At 31.9% G+C, this 18,827-nt stretch overlaps 1 protein-coding gene across 1 annotated transcript; it reads left to right on the top strand.

Annotated features, from left to right (window-relative positions):
* The first annotated feature begins 5,678 nt into the window (after positions 1-5,678).
* Positions 5,679-18,827, top strand: LOC115245488 (lysosomal alpha-mannosidase-like). Its single transcript, XM_029823839.1, has 20 exons — positions 5,679-5,996; positions 6,758-6,860; positions 6,970-7,051; positions 7,301-7,486; positions 7,590-7,795; positions 8,101-8,237; positions 8,624-8,757; positions 9,815-10,028; positions 10,123-10,319; positions 10,494-10,696; positions 11,192-11,382; positions 11,821-12,034; positions 12,135-12,252; positions 12,467-12,743; positions 13,037-13,279; positions 13,491-13,640; positions 13,876-14,085; positions 14,739-15,135; positions 17,426-18,205; positions 18,343-18,827. Exons 1-20 carry the CDS (start codon positions 5,877-5,879, stop codon positions 18,825-18,827), a joined length of 4,647 nt encoding a protein of 1,548 aa, XP_029679699.1. The 5' UTR covers positions 5,679-5,876.

Raw genomic sequence — 18,827 nt, 5'->3', positions numbered from 1 at the left:
TTTCCGCCGTGATTGGTCCGCGACCTTTATTCCTTATCTCTGCAAACACCTTCAGATTTTAGATGTATATAATTCGATATAATCTTGATAGCGATGGCAATAAGCGCTCAGAAATGTTACAGACAATAATTAAATTTATATAGCGATTTCAGATGCGAATGCGATATTTTTTACAATTAATTGCCTTTTGACCCTGCAATTTTATTCAATGGCAATCATTTTAAATTTTGTACTCGGTCTATCTATACCGCTATTTACAGAAATATCTCTCTATTGTTATATAAAATTTCTTATATTAATCAATTATTAATAGACATTTAAGATTTCTTTTTAAGAGAGATAAGACTTTATCATCTGCGCTTTTGATATACGTACTTGTATATTAATGTGTATTTATCGATATAAATATTATTTACAGAATTATTGCGTCTGGATGCACATTTTTGCAAAAAAAAAAAAAAAAAACAGTACTGTTATATTAGAGCTGCAATTTATTCCACGCGCTAACTCCGACAGAAAGCTAGATATATGTATAATGTATTATAAAAATGGAAAAATTGTTTTCAAAGTTACACGTGGATATACGGTTTCGAACATTTTTGAGATTGCATCCTTCACCATTATGATATATACATTATTCCGATTACATTCCGTATAAATGTGGAAGTGATATATACTTGCAGCTTAAATGAGAGTCCATATTATTCTTGGCTGGTATCGTAATATCTCTCTGTCAATATTTACGACTGGCACCAGATAATATCTCGAGTCTGCGATAATTTAAACTTTATTCTGCCTCGCACATGCAACCCGGGCATCATTTGCATGTAAGCCCAAAAATTCACGAGTATTTTAAAATTTACGTCATTTTTAAAATAAAATTTAATAATATGATACATTATAATATCTATAATTATATGTGTCATTTCAAAATTATTGTAAGCGACTAGACGAATGCTAAATGCAACAAGAATAACTAGATTATATTTCTGCATTTTATTGTTAGATAGATTTCTCACAGTGTCGTCATTAAACGGATGTATATAGTTGGATTGCAACAATATATCTATCTCTGCTGCATTTAGAATATCAGTTAGTAGAACGTACAAACTTGACCTTGAAATTTATCGTTTACAATAGCATGAGTGAACCCTTCTACGATTGTTTCCAAACTGAAATAGACCCCTAGTGGAACCTACTCAATCCTAGTCTTCATGGATATTCTATTTTGGCATGCTGAGAAACGCGATGCTATTTTCATGCGGCTTCTGCAGATAAGCTAAATTTACGAGATATATCTAATCGACTGCAAGGCGTGAAGCGTCTACATTTCTGCACCGTGATAAATAGACGAATTAAAAGAAATTGCAAGAGATTCCATGAACCTAAAGACCTAATCTTCGAAATAGTAGATTGATCCGTAAATTTTTTTTAAATTCCTTGTATTTTCTTTTTTGTGCTTCCTTCTGCACTTTGCTTTTCCTCTTGGTACCACCAAGCTAAGTGTCGAGTGCGAAATGGAAAAGAATTTAACATTTGTGAGATAAATACTTGATTTCAAAAATTAGAAATGCAAAACGTCGCAAAATGTAAGGTGTGTTACGAATGCGTTCATTATTCTTATATTAAATTAAGCATTTCTCTCTTTATTTATCCAGAATTTTTGCTTTTAGATAATTAATACGATTTTGATAAATGTTATTGCAATGTTAGTAACATCTGCTGTTCGTAATTCGAACGATATCTCGTTGAGTCAATAACATACTCACCACAATCGTATTTACCAAAGTTTCGACAATCAACGATGCTTTTCGTTGCAGAAACAGTCGCCAATTGGAAAGCGATAATCCTCGCAGACGAAGAATCGGTAGCCCGCGAGAACGATTTCGCGCTGGATATTTTATCCGTGGGTACTGCGGATTATTGCAGTGACGACTAGCCCGATAGCTTTTTCCGGCATTCAGGGTACATGTCGTAAATTGCAAGTAGTTTCAGAAACTGTTACGCGCATAGATCCCCCCATCCCATCGCAGGTAATTTCCTTGGTATATGCGAGCATTTTCATCCTTTCGCGTTTTTATCCTCTTCCACCCGATTTTATAACGTTCAACTCGCAAATTGTTCGGTAAATTCGATATGGTGGTAAAGGATGAGAGAATGCTACCACTGTCTTTAAATAAATCTTGATACGACATCGTATGGATGATCTTCTCGAATAAAAGTCGATGAAATAAAAATGCTATTGGTTGATATTATCAGTGCAATTCAGTTTCGCGCGTTGAGATTACAGTACTTTGTAAAACAAGATTTCTTATTAGATTACATGGGAAAATTAGAATATTAAATAGCGTCTTGATTTTAGCAATTTCCCCTTGAAAATACCGGGACGCAGATGATATCATTGTATTATAACTCAAGAAGCTCATCAGAGTGTTATGTTTTGAAATACTCTAGTATACAGTTCTGGTACTCAGCTTATCGCGATACAATTACAAGCATTGCATATATTACGTTAAAAAAATGATGTTATCTGATTAAAACAATTGATATTTTTATCTATTTAATATACTCAACAACAAAATATTTGCAAAATGTTACTCGCGGTCGCTTTCAGATAATCAAAATGCTTTAGGATCTTAAATTCTAATTCTCAAGTAATAAAAGGGTAGGAAGAACATTGAGATGACAAAGTTGGAAAAGTTCCTCGCGCATTTAACGATGGCAAGTCATTCGAGGAACATCAACTAAATTACTACAGCAATTTTCGGAATTAATGCCTGAGAACGGTAAAGATGGAGGCGTAGATGAGATAAATCTCCTTAATTTACCGTAGCTTTATTTTTAATTATAATTTTAGCGAACAAGCGATTATACGATGCACAGATGTTACTAACTTCTGATATTTTATTGCCTATATAACAACGTCTGTCATTGATTACAAAGATTTCAACGAGCATTATCGCTGTCATATTGATTTATTACATTTATTATTGTTGTCATTGCATTAGCGACGATACATATCCAATTTAATGCATCGATCTCGTCAGATCGTTCGATGCTATCAGACACGCGACTGACGTGCGGGCCAAGTGGACGGCTCTGATAAATTACAATCGCGCATTCTCTCCCGCGTTCGACCGTGTATTATGCAAATTCCAGCTCGCCATTCGATACATCGATAACGATAGTGCAAAAAAAAAATCTACGCTTTAAGAACGGAATAATGTATGCTATTAAAAAGATGAAAACCCAGTTTTATGCTATTCTCTTTTGACAAACATAAAATCGAATTTTTGTTCTGTTATAAAGTTTCTGAAAACTGACACTAGGGTGTGATTGCGGTTTGCCCCAGAGCTACAACGATCAACACCTACCCGAAAAAAAAAAATGTTTGTAAAAATTCTAGTTCAGTTTTTCTGTTCTAAAACAGGACAGTGGCGTACAAAGCTGCATTTTTTTGCCGCGTTGCACGAGCTGCTGCTACAGTCCGTGGTCAAAAAAAATAAAGAACACAAAAGATTTATTTAATCCTGAAGTTATATAAAAAAATAATTTATAGGAATAAAGCTTAAATGTGCTAGGATTAAATTAAAAATCGTCTAAAAACAGAACTTTCATGATTATTTTATCGTGATTAACGTCGTGATTCTTATTGCTCTTTCTCCCACACACAGAAAAATATATACTATATACAAGTAAATATTACTTGTTTCAAGTATTTCATAAGTTTATATATCCGCAAATCTATCATAAGTTCATCATAAGCATCAAATTTATTCAAAATATATTCTGAATCCTAATAAATTTAATATTTCAATCAAGAATATTAAATTATATAATTGAAAGAAATACATTAAATTTTTCTGATCTAATAAATTTTCTTACATTAAATTAACCATATCTGACTTTTCTTCGATAAAATTTTATAATATTCTTCAAAAGAAAATATTTACTTGTTTTGAGTACACATGATAATGAGTATTTCTAAAATTTGTGACAAGTCTATTTTAAGACTATTATTAAGAAAATATTCTTTGTTAAAGATAACTGTTATTTAAAAGAAGTAAAGTAAACTGAGTAATCATTTTACTTAGCAATAAAATAATATTTTTCTGTGTGTATTCTCGTGGTGAGATCAACATCGCGTTAAATGGACATTAAAGATAGATCTTACTCAAGGACGATCGCGCCCGTGACAAATAATTCTCGACGGAATTAAGCTTTATCGATAGTATAAATGCGTAGCTGCGGCGATGCTGCATGTCTCTGCTTGGTCGCGATCGCACACACAATTTTGCGCTCAAACTTAATTTATCAAAGCCAGACAACGCCATCGAGTAGCTCGGTGAACATTGACGCTCGAGATAAACGTCATGAATTACGAGTCGACTGACAATACGTATTCATCGCATCCAAGATTGGATCATTAGAGAGAAAAAGACTGGACGGATTAAAACATTCAGAGAACCTGTTCCTTCCCCGTCCGATTATGTTGTTGGGTTTTATATTTGTATTCGAGAAATATGTACCGTCGGACGATCAGATCATTTATTGTCATAATAAATAAACCTTATAAAAAAATTTAATAAAATTGATGAGACAATTATTATCTGTTTCAGCGATTTTTCAAAGAACATCGATATCGAGAGGTCAATTAAGGATTCAAGGCGTAGCGACCTGCCTTTACCTCTGTATGGATTCCTGTGGTCTACTTTACGGCTCGGTAAGTAAATTCTTTCTTTTTGAAAGAAAACTTATTTATTTTTATTTAACGCGGATACGCAAAGATCTTATTTTCCGAATATTTTCACAGTGCAAAATATAAAAAACTATCGCACAAAATCAAATATAAAAATGGAAAGTATAATATATGCTACCAAAATTTCAACATTAATTTAAATTTAAATTATATTTCTTGTTGTCTCTCAAACATCGCAATTTTTTGGTTAAGAAAAAAATTTTAAAAAAAAAAAAAAAAAAAAAAAAAAACAGTACTGTTGCTATGTAACAATTTCAAAACAAGTCAATTCTTTCAAGATTAGACCATTAAAAACGATAAACATCTGACAATAATACGGTAACAATCCAATCTATCGATAATTATCTTTTCAAACATAAACAAGATATCACAATCAAATATCATTAATTTTTGATAAATTACATTTTGTTTTAGATATTTCTCAGTGATAAATTAATAAGAAATAATTAGTGGGACATAGGCCGGTATTCATAGTCCGTTCTTATATTTAAAATCGTTTTAATTAAGATCTGAAAATGTTATACGGCCATTTCATTGTCTGAATGGAATCTTAAGAGGACCCAAGATCATACTTAAGGATAATCTTAAATATAAGAATGAGCTATGAATACCGGCCATACACACATATATCTCAGAAAGGGACATCACTCAGAAGATAACATATGTTCCCAAAAGACACATACTAAAAACGACTTAAAAACGTCTTATCATTTTTTTAGACATGTTTATTTAAGATGTCTTCTGGTTTTTTTTTTTTTTTTGTACTATCCGGACAGTTATAGTTTCCGTAAACCCTAATCATAATGATAACACAAATGCCACAGAAAGGAATGTTGCACACGACATAAACACACATTGCGAGATTCCTAAAAGAAAAAGACATTTTTCGTGTCTTAAAAGAAATAGAACTTTGGTTGAGATCGTCGAATCGACGCTTACGCCTTTGCGTTCGTACTCATCATTGGTCTGTATCAGTCTGCTTTTATCCGTCACGGTGTACTATCACAATGACGCACGCTGGGGCAAGCGGTATAAGTATAAAGTGGCAGCCATCAGTCATCTCATTAGTTAGTTACGTACGTTGCGTACGTTTCGGAGGAAGCAGCAGCCTTCAGCTATGTTGTGGCACGAATTTCTTGTACTTCTATCGCTCTTGTTCGCGCAATACTTCGTCGATGCGGCGCGAATACCAAGAGCCACTTTAGAACCGACGGTCACTGAGAACTGCGGTTACAAGGTACGAGCAAATTAACTCTGTTAATCGGAGTAATGAATGCGACACGAATTGCAATTTTGCTTCCAAGGATTCGTGCCAAACCCGCGTTAACGAATACGTTTGCTATTCTGCGATTATGAGATATCGCTAATGAATGTTTACAAATATTTATAATTGTTTATACTGTTTATATTGTAATAAAAATTAGACAAAATTATTTAAATAAATTTATGCAACCAATTTTATCTTTAAAAATCTATACTTTTGGTGTAATCATCAATATGTCTCTGTCGATTGTGATATATAGTGTCAATGTAATATAAAATGAAAGCATTGAAATTAAAATGCAAAAATAATCAAATTTATTTTATAAAAAATTTAAAAATGTGAATCTCAGACTAGAAAAATTAATTAAAAATTAATTAAATCTGTTATCTCAAGTTTTGCAAAATTAAACTAAATTATTGCTACAATAAACCCTTGAAATAGTAGATATAAATCACGCGTAAATTGATTGATAATTAGAGTAATGAGGAATGCAAATCAGAAAAACAAGAAAACGTATTAAAATAAAAAAAAAAGGATTATTAAAAAAGTTTTCTTTTTAGAGTAAAGAATATTAATTATACTATGTTGAGTCATATAAAAATATGTAACTTGTAAAGCGTATTTAAAATTCTATTTATAATTTATGTATTTAAATTTGTAGTTAAAATTATATTAAAAATTTTTTTGCAACTACAAATAAGTATATACTAAACACATTTTTTTATCAATCTCAGGCATGCCATGCTGTAGATCCGACTAAACTAAACATTCATATAGTCTCACATACTCACGATGATGTCGGTTGGCTGAAAACCGTGGATCAATATTATTTCGGAAGTGAGTAAACGACAAAATCATAACGAGAAGATGTGGACAATATAAAAAATAATCTTTATCTATATTTTTAAACGTGGTTGAAAGCTAATAATTTTTTATCCTCTCTAAGGTCGCTCTACGATTCAAAAGGCCGGCGTGCAGTATATTCTTGATAGCGTTATTAAGGCTTTGCTGGCTGATCCTAACAGAAGGTAATTATTTTAAATAATGTCTTTGATAATAGATAATGCAAATATAAATCTCAATGCGATAAAAATTTATGCAATATCCGATACATATTAATTATAGATAAGTACCACGCAGATAATCATATTATCAGGCCTGTTATTTGTATGATAAGATTCTTATAACATTTGCGATATTCTTATAAATTTCTCCTTATACAATATAATAAAAATATTTCAAAAAGAGCAGAAATTTCATATTAATCACTTCTGTAGATTTATTTACGTGGAGACCTCCTTCCTCTGGAAATGGTGGTTACGACAAAACGAAAAAGTCCGGGCCGACGTCAAGATGTTGATCAACGAAGGACGATTGGAAATCATCGGAGGAGCATGGAGCATGAACGACGAGGCTTGTACTCACTATCATTCGTTGGTCGATCAATTCACATGGGGATTTAGGTGTGTTTTCGATCATTTTAGACATATGAATGAGAAAGATCCCGAGTGTAAGATCTTACATAGAGTTATTACCTATGTATAACTGCTAATCGTCGATTTCTAGACGACTCAATGACACGTTTGGAAGCTGTGCCAGGCCGCATATAGGATGGCAGATAGATCCCTTCGGCCATTCCAGAGAACAAGCCTCTCTCTTCGCGCAGATGGGATTTGACGGGATGTTATTCGGTCGCATTGATTATCAGGATAAGAGCAAAAGACTGAATGAAAAATCGATGGAATTTATTTGGCAGAGCAGTCCGAGTTTAGGTAAGATAGAAACTTCATTTTAAAACTCAAATTTTAAAAAGAATATTTTCGGTGAATGAATGACATCAATATCAGTATTTTTTCTTAATAATTAGCGTAAAATCGTGATATTATCTTAATAATTCAATAGTAAAATATTGTTCAAATAATTTTGCTTAAAATTTATTTTAATTGAATGCATAAAAATTGGAAAAGAAGTAAACGATGTTATTTCTTGACATTTTTGCTAAAAAAAATTGATTTTAAATTTTGCATGCTAAAATTGCAGTACATATAATATACAATTAAAATATTACTGTTTTTAGGCAAGCGAGCGAATTTATTCACGGCCGCAATGTACAACACTTACAGTCCACCACCAGGATTTTGCTTCGATGTTCTATGCGCCGACGAGCCAATGATCGATGACCCTGATAGCCCGGACTACAACATCGACAAAAAGGTACGTAATAATGCCAACATGGTAATTATCGACACCCCTAACGATAAACTAATAGAATTATAAACGCGTTAATGATAAGGTTGATGCGATGCTTTACAGAAATTAATTAATTCTCGACAAGTTAATAACGATTATTAATAAAAAAAATATTATTTACGAAAAAGAGTAATACGAATACTTAGTAAAAAATATTTTTCACTTGGAAAAAGATTGGACAGGAAGTTTAGGGGGCGAGATCTCAGTAGCTAAAAGGTTAAAAACAATATATGTATAAAGACTTTAAAGAATCGTAATTGTTAACTAACAAAAAAAAAGTCAAGACATGGTAGCTTAGGACATTCATTCTGTGTAAAAATCATAATCTACGCGGTGTGTTTCTGTGCCAGATCGATGATTTTCTGAGATACGCGGTTGAGCAAGCTAATTATTACCGCACGAATCATATCATATTGACGATGGGAGGAGATTTCACTTATCAGCACGCGGAAATGTACTTCACGAATCTGGATAAGCTGATAAGGTATTAACGTTAAAAATTTACCATCTTATATGTACATAATTCGTATACGTCTTTTCGAAATGTGACGTTTGCAAACTCAAAAATACGGCATTATTACCTCGCAAGAACGATATCGCTAGTAGGGGGAAACGAAAGGATGGAAAGCGGTTTTTATGCGACTCTGCGAGCGATGAAACGTCGTTTTTTTATTCACGGTAAGTAAAATTTGTGCGCTATTGGCAGGTGGACCTATTCCTGACATATGCGCAAAATCAAGCTCATGCCTACAGAACTAATCACGTTATTCTTACCATGGGGGATGATTTTAACTACCAACAGGCTGACATGTGGTTCGATAACTTGGACAAGCTGATTAAGTAAGTCGCGATTAATCCGCAAAGATCGACTTTGATTTTTAAAATCATCTGACATATCCTTATCGAGCATAGATTTTATTACATTCAAATCAAGTAAATTTATATTTATCCATTGAGATAAATGGAAAAAATAATACTGTTTATAAATAAAACATTAAAATTAAAATTCTGTTATTTAATTAAAATTTTACGATAGAGGTATATGTAACAGTTCATAATTAAAAAATTATAAATAATCTCGAAATCTATGGGATCGGTAGAGATTCTAGAAGTTCTCCTAAAGTTAAAAAATTTATCATATAACACACACATACACACACACACACACACACACACACACACACACAGATGAAATACGAGATACCTTTTTTCAATGTTTTTTTATAAAGCTTTAACAAGACATTTAATGTTAGCTTTCAGAGAGTACCAGTAATATGGAATCTTTTGAAAAAACTCTGGCATAAAAATGATTAGTGGAATTAATGGTAAAATATAATAAATAAAAAGCTTTTTACATGCACTCACATATTATATGATTAAAATTTTTGTATTAATCTTTTAATTTTAATCAATTTTTTAAATGTTGTCTTATAGACATTCCATGCTATTGAATGCTTAACAAAATTTATAATGATTAAAATTAAGGATAGAATTATATCGCCATTTTAATATTACAATGATTTCTTGTATAATTTTTTCAGATACACAAACCAGCGCAATGGTTCTAGAGTCAACGTGATTTATTCGACACCCTCGTGCTACTTAAAAGCTCTGAATGACAAGAAACTTCAATGGCCAACTAAGGACGATGATTTCTTCCCGTATGCAAGTGATCCTCACTCTTTTTGGACCGGCTACTTTTCATCGAGACCAACCTCGAAGTATTTTGAGCGTATGGGAAATAACTTATTGCAGGTAAAATGGAAATTGTAATTCTATTTAATATTCAAACTCTATTTATCTACGGGCTTCGTTCGCAAGATATAATAAATAGATTATTTATTTCTAGACAAGCAAACATCTCGTCGCTTTGACAAACTTGAAGAATCATGATGAGCACTTGGAACACTTCCGCGAAGCGATGGGTGTGATGCAGCATCACGATGCCGTTACCGGCACTGAGAAGCAATTAGTCGCGGACGATTATGCGCGTTTATTGTACAAGAGTATGTCTGACGCCGGAGAAATAATCTCGGAGGCCATATGGTAAGTAAAGGAAATATTCTTGCCTTAATTTTAATTTTAATTCTTAACATCGAAAATTACGAATGAGATTTTTGGATGCATTATATACATCATTATGTATATATATTATATAAGTCTCTATATTGTATTATATCATACAGAAATGTATCAATCTTGTTAATATTCGTGAAACAGGAAATGGGCAGAAAAGGCGAATAAATCGGAACCATCTTACAAGATTTTCACGTGTTTGGAGCTGAACATTAGCTCGTGCGCATTTTTTGAGGAAAAAGACAAGTTCGTGGTTATAGTGTACAATCCTATGAGCAGATCTGTCGATACTTATGTTCGTCTTCCCGTTACAGGAAATTCTTATGAAGTTGAATCGTTGAGTGACAGTACGTACATTAAGAGAAAAAGAGAGATGCGCCAAAAAAATATTAATATACATATAATTATGAATTACACATATTTGCGTATATTAAAATCACATAATATATAAAATATCTTTTCATCTGAATATAAAGAGTATAGATATTATCTTTATTATCAATTATTTAATTTTGTGTGTGTGTATAATATTTCATTAATTACATTTATTATCTTAGATAAATGGAAGAGTAGTAATTATATACCTATATATATGAAAAATCAATAGTATGTTGTTTATATAGGAACGTGGAATATATTAATAATTTTTTATGATAATCTTATAGAACATTACTCTTAACAAACAGATAAATTATAAAAATATATAAAATAAATATATATTATGTGTTTATATGTGTATAAAAGAATATAAGAAAACATATGATTATATATAAAATATACATAAAAGAATTATATTAATGATTTTTGCATTATATATAACACACTTTTGTGGAATTCAACAGGTGTGGATGCAGTACAGATAGTTCCGATTCCTGAAAGAGTACAGAAAATCCCAGGAAGATCGAGCGCTGCGATAAATGAAATTGTTTTCCGTGCAGGCATTCCTCCCTTCGGTACGAGATCCTATATCGTTACCAAAAAACCGCAGGAGAAAATAATGGAACAACCCAAAGCGAAATTTATAAGCAGCGAGGTAAATAAATATACATAAATATATGTAGATCATTAAATGCCAATTAAAATAATGATGTAAATCATTAAAATTACTTTCAAAACTTGCTTTGCTAAATGAACTGATTAATCAATTGTTAATAATACAATCAATTGATAATAATACATTTAAAATATATCAGATCACTGATAAAAATTATTCTGATATAATCACATAATATTAGATATTGATAGATACACAATTGAGAGATAGATGTCTACCATAAATAAATAATTTATGTTAAAAAAAATTAGAATAAACACATTGTGATTTAATCATTAATTGGTCCCAGAACCAAATCAGTTTTTTTTTACTGATAGTGCAAAACTATCTTGAAGTAATCTTGAAGAAGCAAAATATAAGAGTAATAATAGAATTACATCGAAAATAATTAGAATTTGTTTCTTGTACCAATTTCAGTTATATAATATATCCATCAACAATGACGGTAACGTAATGATACGTTGGAACAAACAGAAAGACATGAATGTCGTGCAGTCTTTCCATTTCTATGAAGGAGTGGAAGGTAATAACGAGATCTCTGTAAATAGATCATCCGGCGCGTATATCTTCAGACCTAAAGAAACATCAGCCAGAAATTTTGTATACACCGGATCGTACGAAATTTACAAAGGTATTACATACAGAATTTATTCAATTCATGTAAAAATGCATTTTTTATACTAAATGTATTATTTCGTATTATTAAAATTTTTTTTCTTTTTCATTCACAGGTCCTGTCGTGGAAGAAATTCATCACACGATAAACGAATGGGTCAGCCAAGTAGTTCGGATCTACCCAAAAGAAGAGCACATTGAATTCGATTGGCTCGTTGGCCCGATACCTGCCACGTACAATATTATTAGTTTCTATTTTCTTTCTAATTTAGAATTCTTTTTTAATTTATAATTTTTTTCTATACAATTTTTAATATTATATAATTTTAATATATATATTTTTTATTACATTTTTATATAAATTTGCTATTTAAAAAAGAGAAATAGATTTTGCTTAAATAAGTATCGAAGAATTGATTAAATAATATTGTATATTGTCTTACTTCAGGGATAAGATCGGCAAAGAAATCATTACGAGATACTCAAGCAACTTGGAAACGGACAACGTATTTTATACAGATAGTAATGGAAGAGAGATGTTGAAGCGTATGAGAAATTATCGGCCAACATGGAATTTGGATTTGAAGGAACCGATATCTGGAAATTATTATCCGGTAACTAGTAAAATCGCAATCAAGGATGAGAAGAAACAATTAAAGTTAAGTGTCCTGAACGATCGTGCTCAGGGCGGAAGTAGCTCGCAGGACGGCGCCGTTGAATTAATGGTAAATTTGTCTAAAATTGACTGATCTATTTTTATGTTTGATTAAATTTAAATTAGTGTAAAAAGTGTATATAATTATTTAATATTATTATTTAATAAATGTGTGTAACTTTGGATTTTAAATATAAACTTTACAAACTCTACATAGACTCTAAATAAAACTTTATTTTGGAAGTAGACAAATTATATGGACTTACTATTCCACACTTACATATTAAATGTTAAATATTTTAAAATATATAACATATTAAAATCAAACAAGAGTACATGTATAATAAATAAAATTGATTCTAGCTTCATCGAAGACTTCTCAAGGATGATGCGTTTGGCGTTAACGAAGCGTTGAACGAAACTGCGTTTGGCAAAGGTTTAATAGCAAGAGGCACGCATTATCTCTTTGGAGGTAAAGTGAAAAATGTGGATGAATTCGTATTAAAAGAAAAGGACTTGGCCTTCAAATTGGCTCTACATCCCTGGATCTTGGGTACCTCCTATAATTTGAGCAATATCAAAAATTTTGCTAATGACAAATTCTGGGTATATATATTTTTACTTTCTAATTTGTATCTTTATGAAAGATACAATTTACAATAAAGCTTGATTAATGATTTCTAGGGTTAACGACAATTTTTTCACTCAAGACAATTTACATAGAATAATTTGCCAAGATTTATTACACGATTTATAAGTTACCTTATAAACAAAGTCGATTCTGAAGTAATTTCGATTAATTAAATATAATTTACAGCTCTCGGGTCTTAATTATGAAATGGTGCCAAACGTGCGCATTCTTACTTTAGAGCCGTGGAAAGATGATACAATCCTGCTGAGATTGGAGCATATCTTTGAAGTTGATGAAGCGGAACAGTTCTCTCAACCGATAGAAGTTGATATCCAGGTATGTTTTTAATTTTATATTTAATTGCATGTTTTTATTACAGCTAATATAATATATTATAATAAGCTGATTTTATATATATAATAATTACGATAACATTCTGAAAACTTATGTAGTTTAAGAAAAATTCTTCTATATAAGAAAAAATTAATTTAAAAATTTCTAATTTAAGAATTCTTCTATATAGGAAAAAAATAATTTAAAAATTTCTAATTCTTTTATTATATTCCAACAGAATCTATTTGCAACATTCTCGATTCAATCAATCAAAGAAACTACGTTAGGCGCTAATCAGCTACTGAGCGAAAATAATCGTATGAAATGGGAACTAGAGACAAATGATGTTATTCTAGATGAGGAAGAGAACGTACAACCTGTAGAGATTCATAACGATGGAATCAAAGTTCTCTTGAAACCGATGGAAATAAGAACGTTCATTCTTAAAGTAGTTCGACTATCTCTTTAATTTTCCAGCGAAATCATATCATTATAAAACATAATTATAAAATATAAAAAGATAAACTGTATTATTTTTTTCCTAGAGTATATATCATAAACCATAACACGCAAAGCGACTGAAGTTGCCGGAAAATGTAATGTATATGTAAAATATAAAAACCTAAAAATAAGAAACGTCTGGTTGTGAGTCGTGACGTTTAATCGATTTAATGCGATCCGTAACCCCCAAAATGACTCAATTTTTAAAAAAAATTTTTCAACGTAAAATATAATTTAACACGAAATAATTCTGCGAAATTTGCAATGTCATCACACTACGGTGCAACACGTTTTGCATCGATGCAGGATCACAGTAAGACGCAAGAGACGTGTGATCGAATAATTATTACATTCAACAGAAGTAATTGACTTTTAATAATTATTTTACTGTTGATTTATGTTTATATTATTATGTGTAATCACGTTATAAAACACGCAAAGTTTAAATTATTGAGTTGATTAACAATAGCATATAAATATCTGTTCTTCCATATCCTAATATATATATTTAAGCTGATATTTTTATATATTGAACAGAAAACTTAAGATAAAGAGAAAAAAATATATATATAATCTCACAGACATGTTCGCATCTCATAGATGGAAGAAGAAGATAAAAAAGGAAAAGGTTTTCTTCCAACATCATGGGCTCAAACTTTAATCGCGGTTACGCCAAGGGAAGAAGTCGAGAATGTTATACTTAAGCACAAAGATGTCGAACTTCGAGAAATTAAAAGCACAAGCAAGATTTCAGCAAACGTCGAGGATTTTTTCGATATAAGCGAGGAGGATTTTATTTCCCGTCAACCTCTTCTTATTAAGCATTTGATCAATTCCAGAGAATTAGAAACAGAATCCACCAGAGATGCAGAAAATCAAACGTTTCTGCAAGGTGTCCCCATAGTGGGTATACCGATCGAATATAAGCATGAAGCATCACAAACGATGTACATGAGTAGCCCTTGTCCGCCTGCGAAATATTCTGAACATATCATAAGTAAGCAATGCGCAAAGAGAAAATATATATCCATAAGATTTTTTAATCTTTTTTTTTTAATATTTATTAAATAATTTATCTGAATTGAAGAGCTTTGATTATTGACATTAAATCGTAGTCAAATGAGTAGTCTAGAAACAAAGTTAAATTTAATTAAAAAAATATAACTCAAATTTGCATTTAAATTATATTAGATTTGTGTGCAACCAATACTTTACACTAATTATAAGTTATTACAATATAACAAGAAAGAACAAGTTTGCAAAAATATTTTTTATTCTTTTCTATGTCAAATTAAATGGCGTGTAATGCTGGATACTAGAAATAATTCTAGATTCGCGCTATAATAATATATAAACTAATATTTTTAATCCTTATTTGAATATATTTATATCTTATTAAAGCATGCGATTAATGAGAGAGATAAATCTAAAGCATTAAAAAAAGATACATTATTAGATAGATCTCAAAATTCAGATTTTTTCAGCTTCCCTGAATGTCGGTCCGATGCCCGTATTCAAGATCAATCACTCGAGTCAGACTATGATTACGATTGATCCTAGAACATCGCAGGACGAAGCAGTAAATGATTTATCACGCCGTACACACGAAAAATATCAAGAAAATCTTGCGGAAAATATCGTAGATGAAGAGGCAATAATCCTCGAAATTCTAAATTTCTTACTATCACGCGCGTTTTGGATATCTGATCCCGTCCAGGATCGGACCTCCGTCGAAGTGAAGTGTCAAGATACGCAAACCACAATACGATACAATAGCAATACCGATAGTATCGTATTAGACAATGAAACTCAAACTAAGCTGACTTGCAAGCCGAGACATTCAAACAGCAAACTATTGGCCGAGTATGAAGAAACAAAGGGTTTCGTGCAAAGCTGTCTTGACGAATGTCTTAGAGGAATCGAACCTCGAATTATAATCGACGATTTGATTGACGAAATAATCATGAAAGGAGCGAAGAGACTCAAGTACCCAATGAAAGATCGATTGATCCAAACTGTGGCTAGTTATAAGTCTCGTGATATCGAAATAATTCTGCGAAATTTGCAATGTCATCACACTACGGTGCAACACGTTTTGCATCGATGCAGGATCACAGTAAGACGCAAGAGACGTGTGATCGAATAATTATTACATTCAACAGAAGTAATTGACTTTTAATAATTATTTTACTGTTGATTTATGTTTATATTATTATGTGTAATCACGTTATAAAACACGCAAAGTTTAAATTATTGAGTTGATTAACAATAGCATATAAATATCTGTTCTTCCATATCCTAATATATATATTTAAGCTGATATTTTTATATATTGAACAGAAAACTTAAGATAAAGAGAAAAAAATATATATATAATCTCACAGACATGTTCGCATCTCATAGATGGAAGAAGAAGATAAAAAAGGAAAAGGTTTTCTTCCAACATCATGGGCTCAAACTTTAATCGCGGTTACGCCAAGGGAAGAAGTCGAGAATGTTATACTTAAGCACAAAGATGTCGAACTTCGAGAAATTAAAAGCACAAGCAAGATTTCAGCAAACGTCGAGGATTTTTTCGATATAAGCGAGGAGGATTTTATTTCCCGTCAACCTCTTCTTATTAAGCATTTGATCAATTCCAGAGAATTAGAAACAGAATCCACCAGAGATGCAGAAAATCAAACGTTTCTGCAAGGTGTCCCCATAGTGGGTATACCGATCGAATATAAGCATGAAGCATCACAAACGATGTACATGAGTAGCCCTTGTCCGCCTGCGAAATATTCTGAACATATCATAAGTAAGCAATGCGCAAAGAGAAAATATATATCCATAAGATTTTTTAATCTTTTTTTTTTAATATTTATTAAATAATTTATCTGAATTGAAGAGCTTTGATTATTGACATTAAATCGTAGTCAAATGAGTAGTCTAGAAACAAAGTTAAATTTAATTAAAAAAATATAACTCAAATTTGCATTTAAATTATATTAGATTTGTGTGCAACCAATACTTTACACTAATTATAAGTTATTACAATATAACAAGAAAGAACAAGTTTGCAAAAATATTTTTTATTCTTTTCTATGTCAAATTAAATGGCGTGTAATGCTGGATACTAGAAATAATTCTAGATTCGCGCTATAATAATATATAAACTAATATTTTTAATCCTTATTTGAATATATTTATATCTTATTAAAGCATGCGATTAATGAGAGAGATAAATCTAAAGCATTAAAAAAAGATACATTATTAAATAGATCTCAAAATTCAGATTTTTTCAGCTTCCCTGAATGTCGGTCCGATGCCCGTATTCAAGATCAATCACTCGAGTCAGACTATGATTACGATTGATCCTAGAACATCGCAGGACGAAGCAGTAAATGATTTATCACGCCGTACACACGAAAAATATCAAGAAAATCTTGCGGAAAATATCGTAGATGAAGAGGCAATAATCCTCGAAATTCTAAATTTCTTACTATCACGCGCGTTTTGGATATCTGATCCCGTCCAGGATCGGACCTCCGTCCAAGTAAAGTGTCAAGATACGCAAACCACAATACGATACAATAGCAATACCGATAGTATCGTATTAGACAATGAAACTCAAACTAAGCTGACTTGCAAGCCGAGACATTCAAACAGCAAACTATTGGCCGAGTATGAAGAAACAAAGGGTTTCGTGCAAAGCTGTCTTGACGAATGTCTTAGAGGAATCGAACCTCGAATTATAATCGACGATTTGATTGACGAAATAATCATGAAAGGAGCGAAGAGACTCAAGTACCCAATGAAAGATCGATTGATCCAAACTGTGGCTAGTTATAAGTCTCGTGATATCAAGGAAGAAGATGTGCTACGAAAATTAAAGATACCCGTGATAGTCGATCCTTTCGAAGCGTCAATCGTGGTCCTGCCACTGACAGAGGACCTATTGCTTTCTACTTGCGACGAGATATCTCGTCGTGCACGAAGCGGTGTTAAGAATATCCTAAACTCATTGATACGACAGACGGTCTTGACTGGATTCAAATTCGCGGAAGTTCGAAAACAGTCGAATCGTTAGCGAATTTATACATAGCACTTTTCACACCCAGAAAAATCAATTTTTTTGTTATAATCGAGTAAATTCAGTAAATCATTTTTTATAAACTATTTATTTATAATTTGCTAATAAAATATTTCTATTTCTTTACAGCCGATTCCCTTCAGCAAATACTCGACCGAAGAAGAAGGAAGATCGTCGAGTCTATGCTAAAGAAGGAAACGGAGACCGCTGCTACTCAGACGGGACTCACTGGAGTTCGCGAAGTTGCGAAAATCAAGGAATCTAAAGACATCCTGTGTTCAGTTTGCGCCAGACAATCGATATGCCAATGGTGCGTAGCGGCTCAAGAGCAAGAAGATTTGCCGCTCCAAAGTACGAAATTACTGCGTACGCAGGATATACTGCTGGCATATAATCCATGCTACGTCGTCGCGACAGCTTCGGAAAAAGCGAGGAATCCACATCTGCAACCGACCGGCTTGATGAAAAAGAAGGTTGAAAGTTTGACCACTGCTCTGTTATCCACACCGTGTAATGTAACACCTGAGGAAACAGGCGATGTTGTTGATAAGACTATTAACATTCTTATGACTTCGAAGAAAGACATCCAGACTCGAGGTACATTAATATATTAA

This window comes from Formica exsecta, unplaced genomic scaffold, assembly GCF_003651465.1.
Source record: "Formica exsecta isolate Colony F162 unplaced genomic scaffold, ASM365146v1 scaffold98, whole genome shotgun sequence".
Taxonomy (NCBI): Eukaryota; Metazoa; Arthropoda; class Insecta; order Hymenoptera; family Formicidae; genus Formica; species Formica exsecta.
This window is presented reverse-complemented; position numbering and strand designations above follow the sequence as displayed.

Excerpts from the sequence above, each read along its gene's own strand:
- LOC115245488 (XM_029823839.1), top strand. The coding sequence starts at position 5,877 with ATGTTGTGGCACGAATTTCTTGTACTTCTATCGCTCTTGTTCGCGCAA. Across the intron at positions 10,320-10,493 it reads ATAATCTCGGAGGCCATATG|GAAATGGGCAGAAAAGGCGA; the intron begins GTAAGTAAAGGA and ends TTCGTGAAACAG. Across the intron at positions 12,744-13,036 it reads ACGGCGCCGTTGAATTAATG|CTTCATCGAAGACTTCTCAA; the intron begins GTAAATTTGTCT and ends AATTGATTCTAG.